This window comes from Pteropus medius, unplaced genomic scaffold, assembly GCF_902729225.1.
Source record: "Pteropus medius unplaced genomic scaffold, Ma_sr-lr_union100, whole genome shotgun sequence".
Lineage (NCBI taxonomy): Eukaryota > Metazoa > Chordata > Mammalia > Chiroptera > Pteropodidae > Pteropus > Pteropus medius.
In genome coordinates this window covers 14132672-14154158 of record NW_024351729.1, presented here as the reverse complement: position 1 = coordinate 14154158, position 21487 = coordinate 14132672, and the positions used below count along the sequence as shown (strand labels likewise).

The window sequence follows — 21487 nt, the reverse complement described above, 5'->3', positions numbered from 1 at the left end:
GCTTTCCAGGTGTGGACACACTGGACAAACGTCTTGGGTAGGACAGGATGGGGCAGTGCCAGATTTCATCATGCTACTCAGAATGGCATGCAGTTAAAAAACCTACGAATTATTTCTGGACTTTCACATTTAATATTTTCAGACTGCAGTTGACTGGGAATAAATGAAGCTGTGGAATGCAAAACTGTGTATAAGGGAGGACTACTATACCTCCTAAATTTTCAAGAGCATCTAATTACCCAGGGATGTTGTTAAACCTGTATTCTGATGCCCAATAATTTGAATTTTTAACAGGCTTTCAGATGAGATCGATGTTACTGGTCCATGGACAACACTTGGATAGTTAGGGCCTAGGCAGAAAAAAAAGTGGTTTGGGAGTACAGGGAAATTGGAGGCTAGAGAAGCATCTCCAGATCCACTAACCATCTCTCTCCCCAGATCAGGAGCAATTTTGTTTTTATCTGATTTATACATCATACTTTAAGGAAAATTTTTATTTGAAATAAGAATTCTGCTGCAAAACAAATTTTTTAAGCAAGTGCATCACAGGAAGCAGTCAACCTTTAAAGCGATAGACTTGCAAACCTAATTATAAAATAAATGTCATAGGGTAAATCGGCGTCTGTGCAGAAAGAAGCTGGTGGGTATTATATTTTTTAACTGTTTAAAAGCTTTTGCCAAATTTCCATATTGTATGAAATTTGAAATGTGAGATTGAAATGAAGGTTGCTTGTGACTAGAGACCTGATTTAAAGTCAGAAAACAAAGCCCTAAGTTTCAACGGACACTTCAGTATGATCATTTTGCATTTCCTACTTCCTGTCTGAAACTAAATGGCTCCTCACTTTTCCATACTGCTCTCCTTCTGGTTCCATGTATCCATAAGTCCATTTTCAGCATCTGTTTACTATAACTTTCTAGGAAGAGATGAAACAATGATGACCTAAGACAAAATCTTATGATCTTGTAATATCACAGTTCTTCTAATCAGCTCTCTCAATAATTTCAACCCACTTCTTTCGCATTTCCATATGCAAATAGACCCCTCATTGACTCTAAACAACACCTCTTATTTCTGTCCCTTCGTTTCCATTTTTATGGCCACCAACTCAATTCTTATTCAGTTTGTATGTGGCTGATGTAGTATTTTCTGAACTGTTGGCCTCAGACTTCCTCCCTCCAACAGTCACTGTAATTCGCCCTTCCAGACTAATCTTTACCCTTCTTGTACAAAAAAGTAGGTTCTCCCCATAGCCTGTAAGGATGCTGTCTAAACTGTCTGGCATTCAGGACCTTCAACCACCTGATTCCAACTTGACTTTCCACCTTACCTTCTCAGGATCCTCCACCTAGACAACTGTTTTGTTTTGTTTTGTTCTTGTTTTTTTGTTTGTTCATTTTTGGTGGGAAAAGTGGGTATTCAATCCCATGAATGCACATTACTTTTTGCCTCCTCTGTGTTTCAGCAGTTGCTTTTGCACCACCATGTAAAGAGAAAAGACACTGCTCACCTTCGATTTGTGTTATTATTTTAGAGCTGACTTACACAAATGCTTTTTCAAAAAAAGAATAAATTCTCAGAAAAAAAAATTAATAAAACCTCAATGGAAAGGAATATACAGGTAGAAAAGGAGTTAATACACTTGCCATTTAAACTCTTTGAAGCTTTATTAATAATAATAATTATTATTATTGGTAAAATAATTATTATTATTGGTTTAAATAAATGACTCCTTAGAAAGAAATAAAAATATTTTTTTCAGGGTAGTTAAGAAAAGACTACACAGTCTTGATTACAGCAGTATGTAAAACTGTTATAAGGGGCTATTGCTTTCTCATAATCTTATCGTAACACCAAATACTTCAAAATTTACAAGTCCATAAAGACTCGTTCTTTTTACTATGCTTCAATTTACTTTACTATGCTTCAGTTTACTTTACTAAACTGAAAATGCATGTTTTCCTGAAGTAGAAGTCTTATCTGGAACAAAATTCCTCGAGTTCTAAAATCATAATGTCTTCAAAATAAGAATATTTCTGTTTGTATGACATTACAATCTCCAGGCATATTCTGAATATTAAATAATAGGAATATTTATTAATGATAATTTTAGGAAATTAAGAATGTATTGTTTTGGAAATAGTTCCCAAGGGAGTTGTCTTCTATTGGCTTACTCAGAGGTAGACCCAGAGGTGAAGATTCATGTACAAGTTTTTATTCAGCAGGTGCTTCCAAGAGAACTTGGAAGGGAGTGGGGACCCCAGGACAGGGAAAGAGAAGAAGCCACACACGGGGGTAACCTCAGAGAAAATTTTTTGGAAGGTAATTTCCACAGTACCTCTGGAACATGAGTTACACTTTGGTGTTTTCCCCAACCCACTGCAAGGGGACTGGGCTGTCATATATCTGGATCCATCAGTTACCATCCGAGCAGGGGCTGCGGGTTTCTGGTGGTGGATGTAACTTCCACACTTCTAGCTCTCTGTGGCTGCAGTCAAAGTATGTGCAGTAGCTCAAGGGCAGTCATTGGGAAAAGAGTCACATATGTGTGAGCTGTTGGAGGCTAAGAACACATCAAGGACAGAAAGGGATGCAGGAAAAGGAGCCTGGAGGGCTCTGGCTGAAGTACTGGCAGTGGCTGCTGGACAGTATTTCTGACATCCTTGAACCAGAAAGTTCCTATTCCAAGAAATTATTTGACCAGTCAACAATTATTAAAAACAGACTGACCATGGGCATGCTACTCATCTCTTCATCTCAGCTTCTTCGCCAAATAAATAAAAGCACCTAACTCAGGATTCGTAGGAGTATTATAAATGTAATGCACATAAAGTATTTTTATCACTGTATATGGTAATAGAAATTAATAATGATTAATCTTAGTGTTTTTTAAAAACTCATTTGTATTCAATATCACAATTTTATATATTTGGGCAGTGGGCTTCTCTTTGTGCCATAATAAATTCATGCCAGATTCAAATTATATATGCAGAAGATAAGAATAATATCTTATCTTAATATCTTACGGGGTGATATGAAGAATATATTTTCAGTAACATATCAGGAGATTGCTAAACTGCAAAAAAAAAAAAGGAAGAGAAATAGGAACTTGGTCATACATAGTGGAAATAAAAAAAATAACTCATTTTGATGTGGATGTATAAAAAATTAGAGCTAGAAGCTTTTTTGAATTTGATACCATTTAAATTTATCATTTTGCATTGTTTTAAACTCTAAATTTACCTATAAGTCAAGAAGATCTAGATCTTGTATAGGAATAATTATAAAAAAAAAAAAAACACTGACGGAGTTTGGTGGAAAGAAAGAAATAGTAACAGAAAATGCAGTATATTCAAACTTCCTAAAAAACTGAAAAAAAGAGGCATCACAAAGACACTTTTATTAGCACTAGATAATATTATCTTGAACCATATAAAATCACCAACACTTGGACATTTTTTATCTATGAAAACAGTAATTTCATATGATTCGACCTAATACATAAAGCCTGTTGGGAGTCTTCTGTGGGCCTCTTATGCTCCTGCACATCTTGCTGGCATTGCCAAGAATGCAAGGCCCTGACCACTCTTTACCCAGCTCATTTCTCAGAGTTGTGTTTGCAGCAAGGAAGCAAGTGTGAGAGATGAGAAAATGTCTCCTTCTGGAATAAAGATCAGGCTTGCTTACTGCTTGCTTTAAAAGCAGTGAAGTCCTGAAGCTCATGTTTCTCTCCTGTAACACAACTCACCACATTTGCAGATGTTACCTGGACTCTTTGCAACACCTGCCTGGAAGTTGGGAACAAGGTAACCGAAGTAAACATAGTGATGCTCATGTGTAGCTTACTGGGCTATGAGTAACAATGTGTTTTGTCTCTGACTCAAGGGTCTTAAGCCTTCTAACATCCGTAAAACAGCAACAGGCTAACTTATCTTTAAAGTAGGGTAAAATAAAATCCAAGACACAAAAATTCCACAACAGAATACTCTCAAACTTGCATTAGTTGTATCAGTTGTGAAGTTTTCCCAAGCTATTGCCATTTCAGACCAGGAAGTTGAAAACATCCTTAAGAAAGATCATTATGAGATGTCAAATTACAATGTACACCTGAAAATTATATAATTGTATTAACCAATGTTACCCCAACAAACTTAATTAAGAAAAAGATCATTATGATCTTTCATTACTTATCTATCTTTGCTCTTAGAATTCTTTCACAGGAAGTAAAAAATGTGTCATGTCTTCATTGGCCCATTCCCTTAGAGACATGCGAAGCCCCCAAGAACGCTATGATTGTGTCCTAGACTCTTGGAAAGAGTCCATGTGGGAAGTTTTAGGCAAGTTGATCACTTGTGTTTCCATCTGTTCTCTTGCAACTTTATTTGGCCATGGGCTCAATCTTTAGACATGAATTAAGCTTTATAAATCAGAGCTCTTATAGTGCTCAGAAGTCCAAATTGTTAAAGGCAATCTTAGACACTAAAACACAGGCTTGATTAGAGCTGATAACCTGAGTCTCAAGGCACAGCTCTGCTTTCTTCTTGAATATGGTATTGGTGGTCACACTAGTTTTCTTCCTTCCTAGGCTGACCATTGATGAAACCCAACCATTTTCTCTTGACAATACTGCAATCCTAGATTTGGCATTTTTATGTAAATAACTGTTCTTTGATTCATTAAACCCCATGTTCCTGACATTTTCCTTTCTGACTCTTATCAGCCACACACTGGCAAAACCTGAAGAAATAAAGAGGACCAAATAAAAGGCAAAAAAAAGGGTTACAACGAAAAAGTGTACTGTGCCCGTGACCAACAAGTAAATTTGGAAATGGGTGACTGAACACCCAAGGATCCCCTGTCAGCCGGTCACAGCTACAACATTTTTTCAAAGGCTGACAAGTGCTTAGCACCATTTCAAAGGTGTCACATAGAGATACAGAGGAAATGACAGTCATAGATGCTACCTTAAGAGCACTTAAAGTTTAATAGACAAGATAGCACAATTGAATGCCTATATACCCACAAACATAGAATCTGGCTCTTGATTTCCTCTCTAATTACTCTTTATTTCTCTCATAGTGCCTGTCACAAGTGGCAATATTTAGCTTACTTATTTGTGTTTTGATTATCACGACCTCCCTGAACTGAGATTTGCCTGGTATGCAGTAGTGCCCCCTTCCAATTATTTAAGGCTACCCGTTCCAATCTCAACCACTGAATTACTGAGTGATTCTGTGTGGATGTTGACTGTGTATATCTTACTCACCATTGTAACCCAAAAACTTAGCAAAATTTACTTAGTAGATTCTCAAAAAAAAATCGAGCAATTAAATAAATGAATAAAGCAATAGCTATATATATAGAGAGAGAGAGAGAGAGAGAGAGATTATATAACATATCTTCTGAATATTGATACTAACTCAATGACACCAAATTAAGTGTAAACCTGGTCCAAAGGCACAAGCAAAATTTTCAAATAATTTAAGTGGGGAAAAAAAATGACCCCAGGGCAGCTGCCCTAAAACTGACCTCAGATACATAAGTGAGCACAGTTAAGATCAGCAAAATGCATCCTAGCTGACCTATAGATTCATGAGCCATTGAATTTTAGAGTGGTTTGGTTTGCAGCATTCTTGTAGCAATAACTAATATTATACTCTTTTAAAGTAATAAAAATTAATTACCAGCAAAACAAACATTATAACGCAAATGTGATTTATCTTTATTGAAATAGAAAGCACTTCTAGTTAAATTATTTGGTTCCTCTATGACCACAAGCACCTTTCCTGCAACCACATCCACGTCATCGGGGCTTAGCAGGCCTGGGTAGGATGCACTTAGAGAAGAGACATAAAGGACATGAGCAAGCTCAGCATCACAGAGGTAGATGTCACCTTTTCAGCACTGTTTGAATACCAGTATTTCTCATACACATCATCCAGGACTGAGAGCACAGCCTCCATGGTCTCCTCACTGGTGGCCTGAATCTGAGCTTCTGGAAGTTCAAATCCATATGTACCATTGTCCCTTAGCTCAAATGTGTATGAGAAGGGGATCCCAATGTCCCGAGCCCAGTCTCTCGAAGATCCTGATGAAGCATCTACAAATGAAACCATGAAGGCAGAGTTAGAAATTGTATAGTGAAAGCACAGAGTTCTAGAAGCCATTTTGGGAATAAAGGTTCAATCCAGCAAAATAAACAAGCTCTTTCATGTTAGGGTCTCATGGATAGCTGTCTTCTCCCTCTCCTTGATATTAATCACCTGTAAGGCAGAAATTACATCTTTTTCGGCCTCTCTGTCTGCCCCTACCACCCACCACAGCACTTACAATTATGCCTGGCACATAACAGAGGTTTGGTTAAAGTTTCTCAGCTGAATCAAAGACTACACAAACTAACATTTTAAGGCAAGAATTAACTGACATATAAAGGAAAAGAAACAAAATTACCACAGGAAAAATATTATGCAAATATTCTCTAGGTGGTCCTCCAGTGGGTAGGAGAAGTGGTGGCTGGGGATGGAGAAAGGCAGTACACTTTCCTTTTAACTCAGTTCTTTAAGAGTTTTTCTTCAGGCCCCACCTGCTCTGTTTCTTAGCCTGATGGGTCCTCTGGGAACTGAATCAACTGACCAAGGATCACTGAAAAACGTCCTTCCTGTTAACTCCTGCGCCTTCTCCCTGCCAGCTCTTTTTAACTGAAGCCAGAGGGAGTTCTGGTCTGAGCCAGTGTACTAATTCTTTTTCTTTGAGCTCACACCTTATCCCTAGAGAGCATAATTCAGAATTTGTACACTCTTTTTTATCCTTGGTCATTATGATTTGTAAAATTTCATGTTGATCCCAGGAACTCTTCTCTCCCTCTCCTGCCCACCCCAATCCCCAAAGTCCACTGACTTGTTTTGTGCCTTAGATACTATTCAAGAGGCGACAGAAAGATACTTACATAAAATATCTATACTCGATCCAACTCTATAATTGGTTCCATGCTTTGCTTTCAGTGCATTTGCTGCCTTCTCTCCAGCTTGGATCTGGAGGTGGGAAATAGACAGATATCTGGTGGTAAAAATAAAACCAACAATCCAGAGGGTTTGCTATTTTGTCCAAATCTATCTCCAGAGTTCCAGACCATCTTTCTCACGTCCCACTGGACATCTATACCTAGGTAGCCTGCTGATACTTCAGACCCAAAACGCTGAAACCCATTTTCATCATCTTCCCCACTAATCAGCAGGGATTTTTTCTTATTTCTGGCTTATCATGTTCCTCCAAACATATGTAAAATCTAGCATCTTTGACTCTCCTTCTCTCAAATGCAAGTTACCATGTTACATTTCCAGAGCCATCACCCTATTTCAGTCTCATTACCTCTGAAATGGACTGTTGTCATCTTCTGATAAAGTTGATTAAGGCCCTGGCATGCATGTGGGAGGATGGAGCTTGGGATGGGATATAGAGTTGGTATGAGAAGAGTTCAAATGGAAATAACGTCAGCATATAAAACATTAGAATTCTTACAGCTATTCTCACTTTCAGAGCAGCTTAGAACAGGGCTATATATAGTTATGTTTCCCCTACATAGTGATTGCCAAGTTGTCTTTCACGTACTATAATATTTATCATGATTTCTACACATTTTTGGTTTTGTAAATACATAGAGATTGATTACTCGTCTCTGGTAGGTTTAAATAATACTAGAAATGGAAACCTCATTGAACGGCTGTCTTGATTCTGTGTCTTTGTGCGCTCTATCAAAATTTACCCCTAAGAACCTAAAACCACTGTCAGCTAGCTTCGATTAGGTCGAGACAAGGTGGCACAATTTTCAAATTGTCTTGTTATCGAACATTCTTGGAGGTGAATGTTTATGCTAACTCTTTAGCACCTGAGACTGTAAGAGAAACAACGCTGAAGCACTCTTTCTCAATGCAGTTTGCCAGTTTCTGCACATAGTACTAAAGCACCGTCTCTCATTCACATCTTGGAGTTAGTTACCTTCCAGCAGAGGCAACGTCAGTGCCCCAGGTCCCTCCTGCCTTCTTGCCTTCTATGTCCAGAGAGCTCTCACCCAACAGCCTATCAGCAGCACAAAGCTCTCTAACCTTTGAACACAAACCTTGCAAAATGGTCACATAGTATCTGTTTTCCTGAACCAAAAAAGGAATGAACTTCCCTAGAAAAATAATGGAGTATATAATCTTTGTGTTCTTTTGGTTTTTTGTTTCTTCCTGGTGGGGTCCTATCAAAGATCTATAATGGCTTGTCTTTGGTGGTTCATTTGTGTTTGTCACAGATCCTTTAAGTGGAAAGTAGACATCTGTGACAAATAGCACAGACACTGGAAAATAGAGTTCTGAGCTTCTCAAGTGAAATCTCTGTTTCCGCAGAGAAATGGAACTTTTAACAGAAGAAATGGAACTTCCAGGGCTAAGATATGAGGGGGAAATAGGATACAGTGGCTTGGACATCTAAATTGATAACAGCTCCTAGAAATTGTAAGCACTTCTTGAGCAGAGAGGGACAGTGGGAGGTGGTCAGGTGGATGCAACCTCTGTAGTCTAAAGATGCAAGTTCCAGCCTGGGCTCCACCATGCACCATCTGTAGGGGCTCTAGAAATATAGTTAACTCAAGGTCTCAATTTCCATATCTCCAAAGTGAGCTTATAATATTGTTATGAGAGTCACATGAAATAATGGCTGTAATATCTTTTCATAAATTGTAAAGTCCTAGGCAAATGTTAGTTATTTCCAAGTCTTACAGAATGATCATGTAGTACAAACGGCAAAAACATTGCAAGAAAGATATTGGGGTACTGCTGGGTATTTTTTATTGCTGGGGAAAGGCTCTCTTCAGCAAAGCTCTATAGTGGCTTTCATTTTTGTGCCGAGGCATGTGTGTTACAGATCATGTTCCAGTAGAGGAGGGACAGGACATGTAAGAGAACTCGTGGGTCCCCAGGCCTCTGTGATCTTAAAAACAGACTGAACTTAGTCCCCATCTATCCCAACCTTTGTTGATAATGAAAAGCTTATTTAAAAATATTTAAAAAAAAAAAAGATAAGCAGAAAATAATAAGCAATAGTCAAAATGTGGAGAAATTAGAACCCTTGCGCGCTGTTGGTGGGAATGGGAAATAGTGAGCCTGCAATGGAAAACGATATAGTGGTTCCTCAAAAAATTAAAAATAGAATTGCCATATGATGCGACCACTCTTGATTATATACCCCAAAGAATTGAAAGTGGGGTATCAAGAGATATTTGTACACCTATGTTCATAGCAACATTATTTGTAATAGCCAAAAGGTGAAAACAATTCAAATGCCCACTGATAGATGAATAGATTTAAAAAATGTAGTCCAGATGTACAAGGTAATACTATTCAGCCTTAAAAAGGAAGGAAAATTCTGACACACGATAAAACATGGATGAACTTTGAAGATGTTATGCTTAGTGAAATAAGCCATACTGTATGACACACTGTATGATTCCACTTATATGAGGTATCTAGAGTAGTCAAACCCATAGAAAAAGAAATTAGAATGGTGATTTCTAGGGGTTAGGGGGACAAGGAGTTGTTGTTCAATGGGTATAGGGTTTCAATTATGTAAGATAAAAAGAATTTTAGAGTTTGGATGCACAATTATGTGAATGTACTTAACACTAATGAACTGTGCACTTAAAAATGATTAAGATGGTAAATATATGTATTTTACTACAATTAAAAAATTTTAAAATAATTTTAAAAAGATACAAAAATTACAATTCCAAATTTACCCTCCCTTTGACTTATGTCTATTGTCCTCGGGTTCACGAAAAGGAAAGCCTGTCTTCCTCAGAAATCTGCCCACTGATGCGTAGGTAAACATAGCTTCCTAGAAGAACCTGGATGAGACAAGGCTCATGGTCCCTGCCGAGGTTTGGATTTCACTGGCACTTCCCCCTACAAATACTCCTAAGCACATACTAGAGACAGAGTTTAGAAGAAAACAAAGCATTGTGTTTAGCAGAGAAGAGAGCAGATATTATTTAGCCGTGTTATTTTAGATATGCCATATTCCACTAACAGCTGGCAAGTTCTTTAAAGCACGGTTCAAAAGCTATAATTGCTGAACGAAGCTTCAAGAGAATTTACAGAAATGAAAGCACATTTCTGCAGATTATTAACATAATCATCTCATTTATATTATAGACGAATACCTAAGATGTCTCCCAACTTGACATTTTATGAAACAGGTAGTTAATTAATGTAGGTAAAGCAGCATTTTTAACCTGAAACCTTCCCAGCAGGCATCTGGCAAGGTGTAAAAAGCAGGAGAAAGAAAATAAAGAAGAGCAGAGAGAACAAAAGCAGGGCTGGAGCCCAAATCTTGGAAATGGAAACCAGGGAAAGGAAAGCAGAGGTCCTACAGAAGCGCCTCTAAAGCCTTCGGAGCTTTGGTCTTACCAGTTCTTCGTGGTTACTTGATTTTTTTTCAGTCTAGCCGTAAGGTGTGAGAATGAGCTGCCAATAAGAGTGCATGGTTAGGAAGCACATAATGTCCTCTTTCTTGCTCTCTATAAAGCTGGAAACTGCTTTAGTCTCAGGTTCAGACTCTGGTCCTGTCCCACAGAATATTAACTCTTGGCAGTTTTTAGATGCTCCAATACCTGGAATATACAGGAAACCACAAAGAAGGCAGCACCATCTCAGTTTAGAACTGATAGAGGGCAAGGAGTCATCCATGCTCAGGGCATCTGTGGGTGGAATCGGGGCTTGACCTTGCTTGTCTATGTTAGTTCTTGTTAAGTTAGTCCACTCGGATAGTCATTCAAGGAGCAACTCAGAAAGGCAGAAGGGTTGACATTTGAATTTAGAAACAAACTATGTGCTGACATGACCCAGGAAGGAAGATGTAAAAACGAAATGGCATTTTCAGTAATCTTTTACTTAAACTTGCGGTGGGTCCTGAGACCTAAGTCTGGGAACTAATTCTCAGGTTCCCAAGGTCAGACACTGACATAGTCTTGTTGACCTGAGAGTCTCTCACACTGTCTTACTAGTTTGGGTCTCATTAGAGCTGTTTAGCAAGTATGTAAATAATCCGTCCTCCTCACCAGTTTTGATAAGGCTCCAACAATTGAGCCCCTTTTACATGCTGGGCACTGTGCTCAGCCTCTCCTACGTGGCACCTCATTTAATCCCCACAACAACCCACTGATAAGATGGCATTACTAAGGGCCACATTTTAAATAAGGGAAAACTGTAATCGGGAGATGAAGCAATTTTTCCAAGATCACTCAGCCAACTCAGTCTAAATTTTAACTCTTGCCATCTGGTTTTTAACCAGACTGCTCTTGACCATTCTTACATCTTTATTTACTTCCAGTTCACTGGGTATGTTGAGATTCAGAAACATGAAAATGTCTTAAAGAGAAGAAAATGTTTTCCTTGTTTACTTCTGCCCTCCTGCTGCAAAATAATCTACAAAGATAAATCTCCGTTTTTTTTTCTCTCTCTTTATGACAGTTCACATTTTCAAAACCAAGTGATGGATTTCAAACATATTCACGCTGGTCTAAATCTTCTTTGTCCCTGTTTCGCCAGCCTCACTGGCAGAAAAGTTCTGCACTGAAGTGTTGCTGCTTTTTGTTGTATGGATAATATCATCCCTTTAGAGGGAATATGCAAGACAGGAAGCCCAGAAATTTGTGCAAAATTAGATGTTTATTTTCAAAAGTTATAACTCTAGCAATTCACCTCTTTCCTGGCTTCCCTATTTCTTCTTTTTTTCTTTTATTTATCAACTCATCTACTAAACATATACTTACTACACCAGGATGCATTGAAATTTCGATTAAGATCTGTCCCAAAACATTTGCTATTATCATGAGATGAACGGGATTTTCTCCAAAGCCGATCCTGGAACAGAGGAACACTGGGATGTTGCCATTTTAGGACTCATAAATCACAGTGTTAGTAGTCATGGGTGGTCCTCAAATTTGAAAAATCATTCCTAGGATTGTCCGGGAGAATGTGCCTTTAACATGGTGAAGCTTATGCAGGTAGTTTTTAGTCATGCAGGTAGGTTAGCAACCCCCATAAACAGGAATATTGTAAACCATCAAACTGGAGGGATGTTTGGCCTTTTCCTCCTGAGCAGATTAGCAGTGCCTGTGGGACGTGATCTGCTTAATCAGGGAAAGCTTCAGAGAGTCATTTTTTAAGTCCAAGTGATACAGGATGAAAGGGAAATAGCTTGGCAGATGGAACAAGGCTGTTCCAGATGTATCAGAGACAGTCTCCACACAGCTCTGGAAGCGGAAGACTGATGTGTGGAGATGGGAATAAAGACAAGTTTCACCAGACAAGCTCAGAGGGAAGGACTGCAGAGAAAGGGGTCCCATGAAGGGCTATGGGGGGGTGCTTGGGAAGGAGGAGGAAGGAATACTCTCTAACAAAGGCTCTAGAAACAAAGGCTCTTATCTGAGGAGTAATATGCTTTAGAAACTTTTTAAAGAGGAAGTTCTCTACTAAATAAAAAGCTTTATGAGATGTTTGCCTTCTGTGATCACAATGAAAAATGAAGGCTGGGTTAGTTTTTATACATCATTTGTGCCTCTCATGCTTCTAGAACTGATCTGCAGTGAATCAAGTGGTAGGTAATCCACAAACTTTCAAGAGATGGAGTTGGAAAAAAAGTTAAGTCTGGCTGGAAAACTGGGAATATGTCAAAACAAAACAAAACAAAACAAAAATGTGCTGGACTTCAATTCTAAAAAAGGCCACTTTAGTACTAAACTTGACTATTGGCTTAAAAATATTAGGTTGATTTTTATCCCAAAAAAGGGTTTCTTTCTTTACATGGCCACAAAACATTTTCATAGCTGCAATGAGCAAGGTCAGGAAAATGAACCTAAGTCAAGATCTAGTTTATGAACTCATTCCAGGACCAAACTGGATGTACTCACAGTTGTCCACGTGTAGATATAACCATCTATGTTAAGAACTGGGAGCACAAAGAAGTCCAGGTTCTTAAGGAGCCTACTTATGCTTGAGTTATCTGTATAGTTTTGAAGAATCTAGAAATTTAAGAGAAAAACATTTGAAATGATGTGGAGAAAAGGTCTTTTCTCTTTTAATTTTTTTAATGATTTCAACTTCCTCATAAGAGATGACCACATATCCAACCTCCACCCTCCACCTTCCACCCACCTCGGTTACCTACTGGTCATGGTGGTTCTCAAACGTCAGTGTGCATCAGAATCACCTGGAGGACTTGTTAAAATACAGATTGCTTGGCTCCTCTCCCCGACCTGCTCCCCTACCTGCTCCTTCACCACTAATTCACTAGGTCTGAGGTGGTGAGTTGGAACCTAAGAATTGGCATTTCTAACAAGATCCCTGTTATGTTGATGCTGTTGGTCTAGGGACCTCTTGAGAACTACTCTTTGTGGGTTAAATTCTTTATGTTTGAGTTTCTGAGAAGACTGACATACAAAAAATATTACTTTAAAATTTTTTTAAATTCCCTCAGCAGAGGGGATAACATGTAAAAATTCACTGTGCTAGATATTTTTTAATATGTTAATCTCTTAATCCACACAACAAACTCCTAAAGTAGTTATTTCATATTCCTTTTGCTAGTGAAAACTAGGGATTTTAGTATTAGCAAATTTGCCCAAGACTATTTGAAAGAGGCAGCACTAGTATTCACTCATGTCTAACTTCCAAGGTATATTTTCTTCTACATTTAGATATGTTTTCTTTCCAATAAAAATGATTTCATGTACACTAGAAAGAGATCAGAATATTCACTTTTAAGTGAAGCTACTTATTAATTCCATCTCCCTCAGGGAAGAGTATCTCAGTAGAGTTGCATTGCCAGCTTGTGAATGAAGCATGCTTTCTAAATAGCCGAGGCATGACAGGTATTTTGTGGGACGATTAACCATTATGAGGACACTAAAGACACTTACTTCTTTCACAAACCACTGGCAAAAAGCAGTGGCAATCCATTCCCTGAATTCCACAGTCCATCCAAATGATCTTCTTGGGGTTATTGGATGGTTGGCTAATCTGAAGGGAACACCGTGCTTCATTACCAGTCACTTATTATTGTCAGCCTCTGTACAAAGTTATCAGATTTTTTTATTCCCCCAGAGGTCACTTTCCTACTTCATTCTGTGGTTTCAAGCATGAGGTAAGGATGCTGGCAAAGACACGCCCCCATATGAGCCTTCCTCGGCTATTCTTGCTCTCCCATTAGTTATCTTGGCTGTTGTTCTTAGGACCACATGCTGACTCCCCACATGCCCCACCTGATGCCTGGCAAGAAGGCTGGAGATCTGGTTATCCCCATGGCTATGCTATTATCTGGCTGTGTGGCCTTGTACAAGTTACTTCACTTCTCTGGGTCTTGGTTCCCTCAACCTCAAAATGAAGGAACCAAACTGAAAGCTGTCTATGACTGATACATGAGTAGGGATTTTTTCCTTATGCAGACCCTACTCTCCCACCTCTGTGCGAGCATGAAGGCACACGGGCCTTCACAGAGCCAGCCACTCAACCAGAATGTCTAAGGTCCCGTTTAGCCCCATTATCCACAATACTTAGCTCCTTAGTCTTAGCCAGGGCGAGGAAGGCCCAGGATGGAGAAAACAAAGGAACAAGCTCTTCTACTTCTGGACCTTAATATTTTTAAGGCCTACCATCATGGTCCTACCCAACTACTCCAAATTCTCTTTATTCCAGACTTTGATTCCATCCAGATGATTGACGTGTAAGCCTTTATAAGTTTTGAATTTTAAAAGCCCAGTTTGGGGTGGAAAAGGCAAAGTCTTTCTTCACTGCCTCTTTTAACCTTGTCTACATTTCTGACTAGAGCCCCTGGATAGTAAACAAATATCCTTGGGTTGGATGGGAGAGACCCCTTTTCCCCAGTAAGACAATTCTCAGCCTTCTTACTCGCCTTCAAATAATACATGGGCTGGGTTTCATAGGTCATGCCTAGGAAATGCTGTGTTACCCCTTCTGGGTACTTCTCACTTATCTGGCTCATCCACTGATAGATCTGAAAAAGCCAAGGAGGACTGTAGCTATCAAGAAGAACATTGTCTGCTTGCCTCTAATTAAGATAACTGCTTCTTCCATTAAGATACTGAACTCTGTACTCTTTGCTTTACATTGCAACAGCTGTGTGCTAAACAAAATAGAAGACTAAACCAACAAATTATTACCCACTCTCTCCCATTTTCTTTAAAAATCTACTCTGCCATAAGTCTTAAGGACACCTTGTTGAATAAGTTATTGAGAATTAACAATTTCAATAATTGTTAATAATATTTCAGAAACAATAAATAATAGTACTTCATTGATAGTATTTCAGAAACAATAAAGAATAATACATCCTTCAAATGGCCGCCAGACTTAGAATTCATATGGCACACAATAGTACCAGAAAGTTCAGGTCAGGCTTATTTTGTGGGATCTTCTTCAGTCTTTATGGACCTCGACAATATCTTTTGCTAATGTCCATGGTGACAAGATTAGAGAGGAGTAGGAAATGCCCTTCACAGAATACGCCAACAGAGGTTCTAAATCAAGCCCTTGTTAATCATTTTGATTAAACTGGGTGGATACAAATATATATTGATTTATTTACAAGTCTTGCACCATGCTTAGAGAGGAAGGGTCTTACATCTTTGCCTGTAAATCAATAACTTGGGATTCTATAAGAGTGAATAGAATAAGGGAATTCACAAACATAAGACATTGAAGACAGCTATGAGGGTATAATAGGATACCACCCATACTCTAAATTCTTTCTTATGTTATTTGAAAAAAATTCTGGAAAATATTAATATATTCCCAAATATTGAGATAATAAATTATAAAACCTGTTTAGAAGGCAACTTATACATTTATATATAAAAAAATTAGATGTGCATATCCTTTAACCCAGCAATTCTGTTTCTAGAAATTTATACTTGAAAAAAAGTTTTGCATAATGTCATACATATACATGCCCACACACACATTTGCATAAATAGTAGCTTATTTATTTTATTTTATTTTTTACTGTAACTGGTTTTAGAAATTGCCAAACTTATCTTAGTAGCAATACAAATATTTCTTTGAGAAGTTTTCTTCTCTTAAGAACTGCTGACTGTGTCTCTTGCATCCTGCAAGAAATACCACAAATTACAGCTAAATATGATTCAGTCAGAAGGCTTCTCCACCCCACATCCCACACCCCACACATAAACATTGGCCTTTCCCTGCTTAAGCTGGCTAAGAGCTTGATGAACAAGAGTAAGGGTTAATTCTGGTCCATGTTCACACTAGCAAAACTGATTGGGGTATTCTTTTCCTCTTTTTTCTTTTCTTTGTTGATTTGTCTTTTTACCTCATATCACCAGGGTTTGTAGCTTTATTGTTGGTGCTGGGGTATGATGTTTGGGAATCCCTTGACCTCAGTGCTCTGGCAAATTTCCACCCCACATTTTGAGCCCCTCTAGTTCATGGATATTAATAGTGAACCATCTCTGCCCATCCTAAAGTTGGTTGTGACCACCACCCACCCCTGCCATGTATACTTGCTCACCTCTCCCATGGGGTGGTATTTGTTATAGGAATAAGTCTCCAAGTTCCTCCATGAAGTCACTGTCTTGCCCACAACCTCTTGTCTGTTTTGTGCTAGTGATCTGCGAACGGAAGAACGACAGACAAAAAGCAAAGAAGAAACTGAGATATCATAAAAGCTGGAAGGTTGATGAAAAAGGTAGTAGAAAGCAATGTACATATCATCTGGAGGACAAAAAGCCATTTACCTCCTCAAGGTAAACACTATTATTCCTGGTTATTTATTTTTCTGAAGATTTTGTTATATAGGCTAAATTATACTTTTATTATATCCTAGAAAATAGGCATAAAATATTTATTAGCTCATTTAAAAAATTATCTCTGATCTGGACTACCAAGAGAGCAAAATAAGTATTTGCATTATAAAGTCACTAGAAAATAATTTCAGTGCTTTTTGGAATGGGGAAGGGGAGAGGGAATGAAATAAATGAAAAGCATATCTTTTCAACCCTCCCTTCTCCCTCATTCCTTGCACTGGTTGTCCTCCCTGTCATGTCCTGCCAGGAAATGAGATCATTGGAGATGCCTTTACAGCAGTGTTAGGACCGGGGAGATAGCTGTTCAGAGCAATCTTGTTTCTTCCTTCATGTAGTTCAGCAAATGTTTGGGTCTTTCTTGATCACAGTTATCCTCTCGTGGTAGGAAAGTGAGGACACCTTAAAGCAGTGTTGGCACCTGGTGAATTCCTGTTTCAGTTGGGCTAGTATTTCCTGGCATTTTTCACAATATAAAGGGGGATAAATTAAAGGTAACTGGCACTCGCAAGCACCAACATTTGGCTTCTACTCAGCTAACATCTGTGAAATATATATGTTGCCTCTTAAGGGCAGCACTGAATCACTGGGTCCATGTAATATGCAAAAGAAGTGAACTGTCTGAGATTTGAATGAAAATCCATGATATTAAAAATGCTTATCATTTTTACATGAAATTAAACATAATACTTAAACCTCAGAAACCCAAATTCTTAGTTCAGGCAATGTTCAGGCAATGTTTAAATCATATACTTAGAAAAGGCAGTTTCTTGTTTCTAGACAATTTCTCTGGCGATGCATATTACATGTAGAGTGGGAGGAAAAATCTAGCTAATCCCTCAAATTATCACAAATCTCATCTCACCAATCAAATAAAAAGATTATAGGACTTTGTGTATTTTTTTTTAATAAGAAGTCATAAAATGTCTGACAGAGAAAATGATCCTTTGGGGTACATTATTAATAAATACTGAGGATCAAAGATTGCCTGATGAAGTTTTGACTGGAATGTATAAAGAAGCAATATAAAAAAAAAACTAATAAATATTGAGGCAAATTTTGTCTTTTACATACTTAGTGAAGAAACTGCTTCATAAGTATTTCATGACAGTAAAGTATTTTTAAACTTCTTTTCCTGCTTATAAAATTAACATATGCTTATAGTGGAAAATTGAGAAAATATAGAGAAGAGAAAAAGGAGGAGAAAAAAAAAAGTCTTCAATAATTCCACCTCCCTGAATTAACCACTGTTGATATTTTGATATATTTCCTGTCAATCTTTTATCTGTGCATAGTTTTTTCTTAAACACAGTACAGATTATATCTCTATGTAACTTTGCATTTACTCTTTTGTATTTTGTATTCTACCATTTTGTATTAAACCAATAAAAATTCTTCATAAACATTATAGTTAATGATTGACTAAAGTTTGATAGTAAATATATATTGCACAGAATCAGTAGTTTAAGTACTTTCGTCTGTACTGAATATTAAAGCTGTTTCCCCTTTTGTTTTTTTGCTATTGTAAACAATTTGGAGTTAATGACTTTTTGCATAAATCTTTGTGTTTACTTCTGATTATTTCCTTGAGCTACATGCCACGAAGAAGAATTCATAGGTCAAAGAGAATGAATATCTTCGAGGCATCTGATTCATATTGCTAAATCCCAAATGATTCTACAGACGTATATTTTTATTGGGAGTATGCAATGTATACGAGAAATTACCTCAAGAGAAACATTACAAAGATTGTAATCTTTATTAATTGTAGATTTTCTAGACTATCATTACATCAATCATAATGAATAAAGTACCCAAAATGGCAACTAATCTGTTTTGGGTTGGTAAGAGCCATATAAAAGTTGACACTATTTTATATCAGTAAATAACAATGAAAATGAAAATGGTCAATTAGGATTAGGACTAGCAGATTTGAAATGTTTTCTCCAAGTATAGTCATAAGGAGCTGTCCAATGGAAAGTGTCTGTCTCATCTGAGTCCCACTGCCTGAGCTGAATCACCTTCCTAATTTAACCTGAGCTTGGTAATCATTTTTTTTAAATAAAAGGTTTAAAGCACTACCATTGCAGAATGTTTGCAAAATGAATAATAGTTGAGGGATAGAAAAAAATCAATGAAGATTACAATTACCATTTTGATACATATTTTTCCTTATATTTTAAAAATATTTTATTACATTTTGTATTCTGCATCTTTCCTTAAGCATAAAACATGTATTTCACATGCAGTTAAAATTTTTCATAATCATTATTCTAATGGATGAATAATATTCCATTATTATATGTCATATCGGTATTTATATAATGTAATATGGTACATTTAAGTTGTTTCTAAATATTATAATATTTAATATAATATTTATATTATAAATGAGGCTGCATCTCAGTGCATAAAATTCTTTCCATACGTTAGTTTATTTCCCTAGTCTAGATTTCAAGAAGCAGGGATATTAGGTCAACTGATGTGTAGGTTTTAAGGAGGTTGACATTTTTAAGCAAGTTGTTTTTTTCTTCAGTTAAAACTCTGTATAAAATATGAGTCTTTATCTCTAATTTATAAGTGAATAATCTCAGAAGGGAAGATAAATGTAGTATCTATGTGAAACCAAGTATACTAATGGAAAAAAAAATTGAAAAAACAATGTCCAAAAATGCTTTTGACATCACATAGATCCTGGACTCTCTTTATAGATCTAAAATCAGGCTTTCTATGAAGCTAAGGGACAAGTTGAGATCACACAGATAGTCTGGGGCAAAAATCGGAGTGTATTTTTCTGTTCCGTGAGAGCAAGTTTGTTTCAAGATTCTTTTAACCATGAAGAAAAAGAAGAAACACTTTGTAACTACACGGGCTCGATGAGATATATTAAATGAGCAACATACTGAGTTATGTATGAACAAGGGAAACTGTATTTTATATGAAAACTGCACTACATACACAGATTTTAATATATATTATATATTTACAGAAGGTATGAAAGAACACAAAAGTAGGCAAAATACGTGAATGGGTAATTTATAAACTAATAAAATGAATAATAAACAAGACAAAATACTTAATCTTATTGGGAATCAAAAGGCAAAATGAGTCATCTGTGGGTATTCTCTTATCAAATTGGCAAACACTTAAAAAATGCTGTTGTTGAAACTGTTGACTGACACAACTTTTCTATAGGGCAATTTGGCAATGTATAACAAGATTATTAAATTTTTCTCAGCTCTTGGCCCAATAATTACACTTTTTGTCACTTTTTTAAAGAAAATAATCAAAGATTTAAAGAAAAATATTGACGTAGTTGGATGCTCATCATGGCATTACTGGTAAAAATAAAGTAGAAATCACATAAATGCCCAATAGGGTAAGAATGATGGAATGTTATTAACAATTGCAAGTGTTTTAAATGTTTTAAATAAATGTCATAAGAAAATTTTTCATCATTTGATTTAACTGAAAAAATTTGGCAATAGTACTATATACATAATTAGTTAGCTAGCTACCTTTTAAGAAATATTAACAGTGATTATCTCTTGGTGAAACTATTTGGTAGTTATAAACATATTTTCTTGATAATTAGAATAATGTGATTTACTAATGAGAAATTATGTGAGTGAGAGACAGAATTTTCATTATAATTTCCTTCTTTCAATCAAAAAACATATCTATTTGAACTTGTTATACATTGTGTGAGGAAGTGTTTATTAGATATTTACTCATTTATTCAAAAATTATTAGAATAATGTTTAATGATAACAGTTTAGGGATCTTTATCTTTCTCATTTATGGTGCTATGGATGAGTTAGGAAGAGGGGAGAATCCAGTTGCATTGATATTGGAAAAAGCTTTCCATTTAGACAATCTAAATCATAATAGTCAGCTCCTTTTCCCACTTCCCACTCATCTATCACATCCCAGCCCCCCATGGACCAGCATCCCCAAGAGGTAAAGGGTCCCAAGCAGAGGCTTCATTCTTCTGCAGACAGAGCTAGAAAGTCTCAGGCAGGTCAATGGATCAAGTGTCTCTGAGAACGCATCCAGGGGTTGGCTCCTGCAATCAAGATAAGATAAGTCAGTTAGTGGACGTCTCAACAGAAACATGTGAGTAGTGGCTTCATTAACTCCATCATGTCCTCAAACAGCTTTTCCTAATGGTAGAAAACACTACCATTGATTTTTCATTTCTCCTCTAAAACTGAATTTACACAAGTCTTTAGCTTCATCAGACCCAGAAAAAACTTTTTTCCCTATTTCTAAGTATCCTCATCACCTGCACTCAGGAGCTAACCACTCTCACTGAGCATAATAGATGGTGTGTCTTCTGCTTTGGTTGTGGCAGGCATAGTTATTATTCAGGATCTCCTTTTCCCTGTTTTATTTGGAGTTAAATACCTTCTCTTGTTCTGATGTCATCACCAGCTTCTTAAACAAAACCAGATCTCTCCAAATATGAGCAATGAAAACATTTAAAATATTTTCCCAAGTGGATTTTCCCATACACTTCTCTCACACAGAGCACTCTATCAGACCCCCCACTATGTTTTCAGACACACCCAGGATAGGCCTCAATCTCAACAGTGGCTGGTAAGAGTGAA

At 37.1% G+C, this 21487-nt stretch overlaps 1 protein-coding gene across 1 annotated transcript; it reads right to left on the bottom strand.

The window, feature by feature from the left end:
- Positions 1–5831: 5831 nt before the first annotated feature.
- Positions 5832–20864, bottom strand: CPO (carboxypeptidase O). Its single transcript, XM_039844562.1, is given in 11 exon segments — positions 5832–6101; positions 6948–7032; positions 10447–10649; positions 11811–11901; positions 12951–13061; positions 13959–14004; positions 14006–14058; positions 14951–15052; positions 16586–16685; positions 16782–16788; positions 20804–20864. Coding segments are annotated over 11 exon segments (1122 nt in total). The 3' UTR covers positions 5832–5838.
- Between the last annotated feature and the right edge of the window lie 623 nt (positions 20865–21487).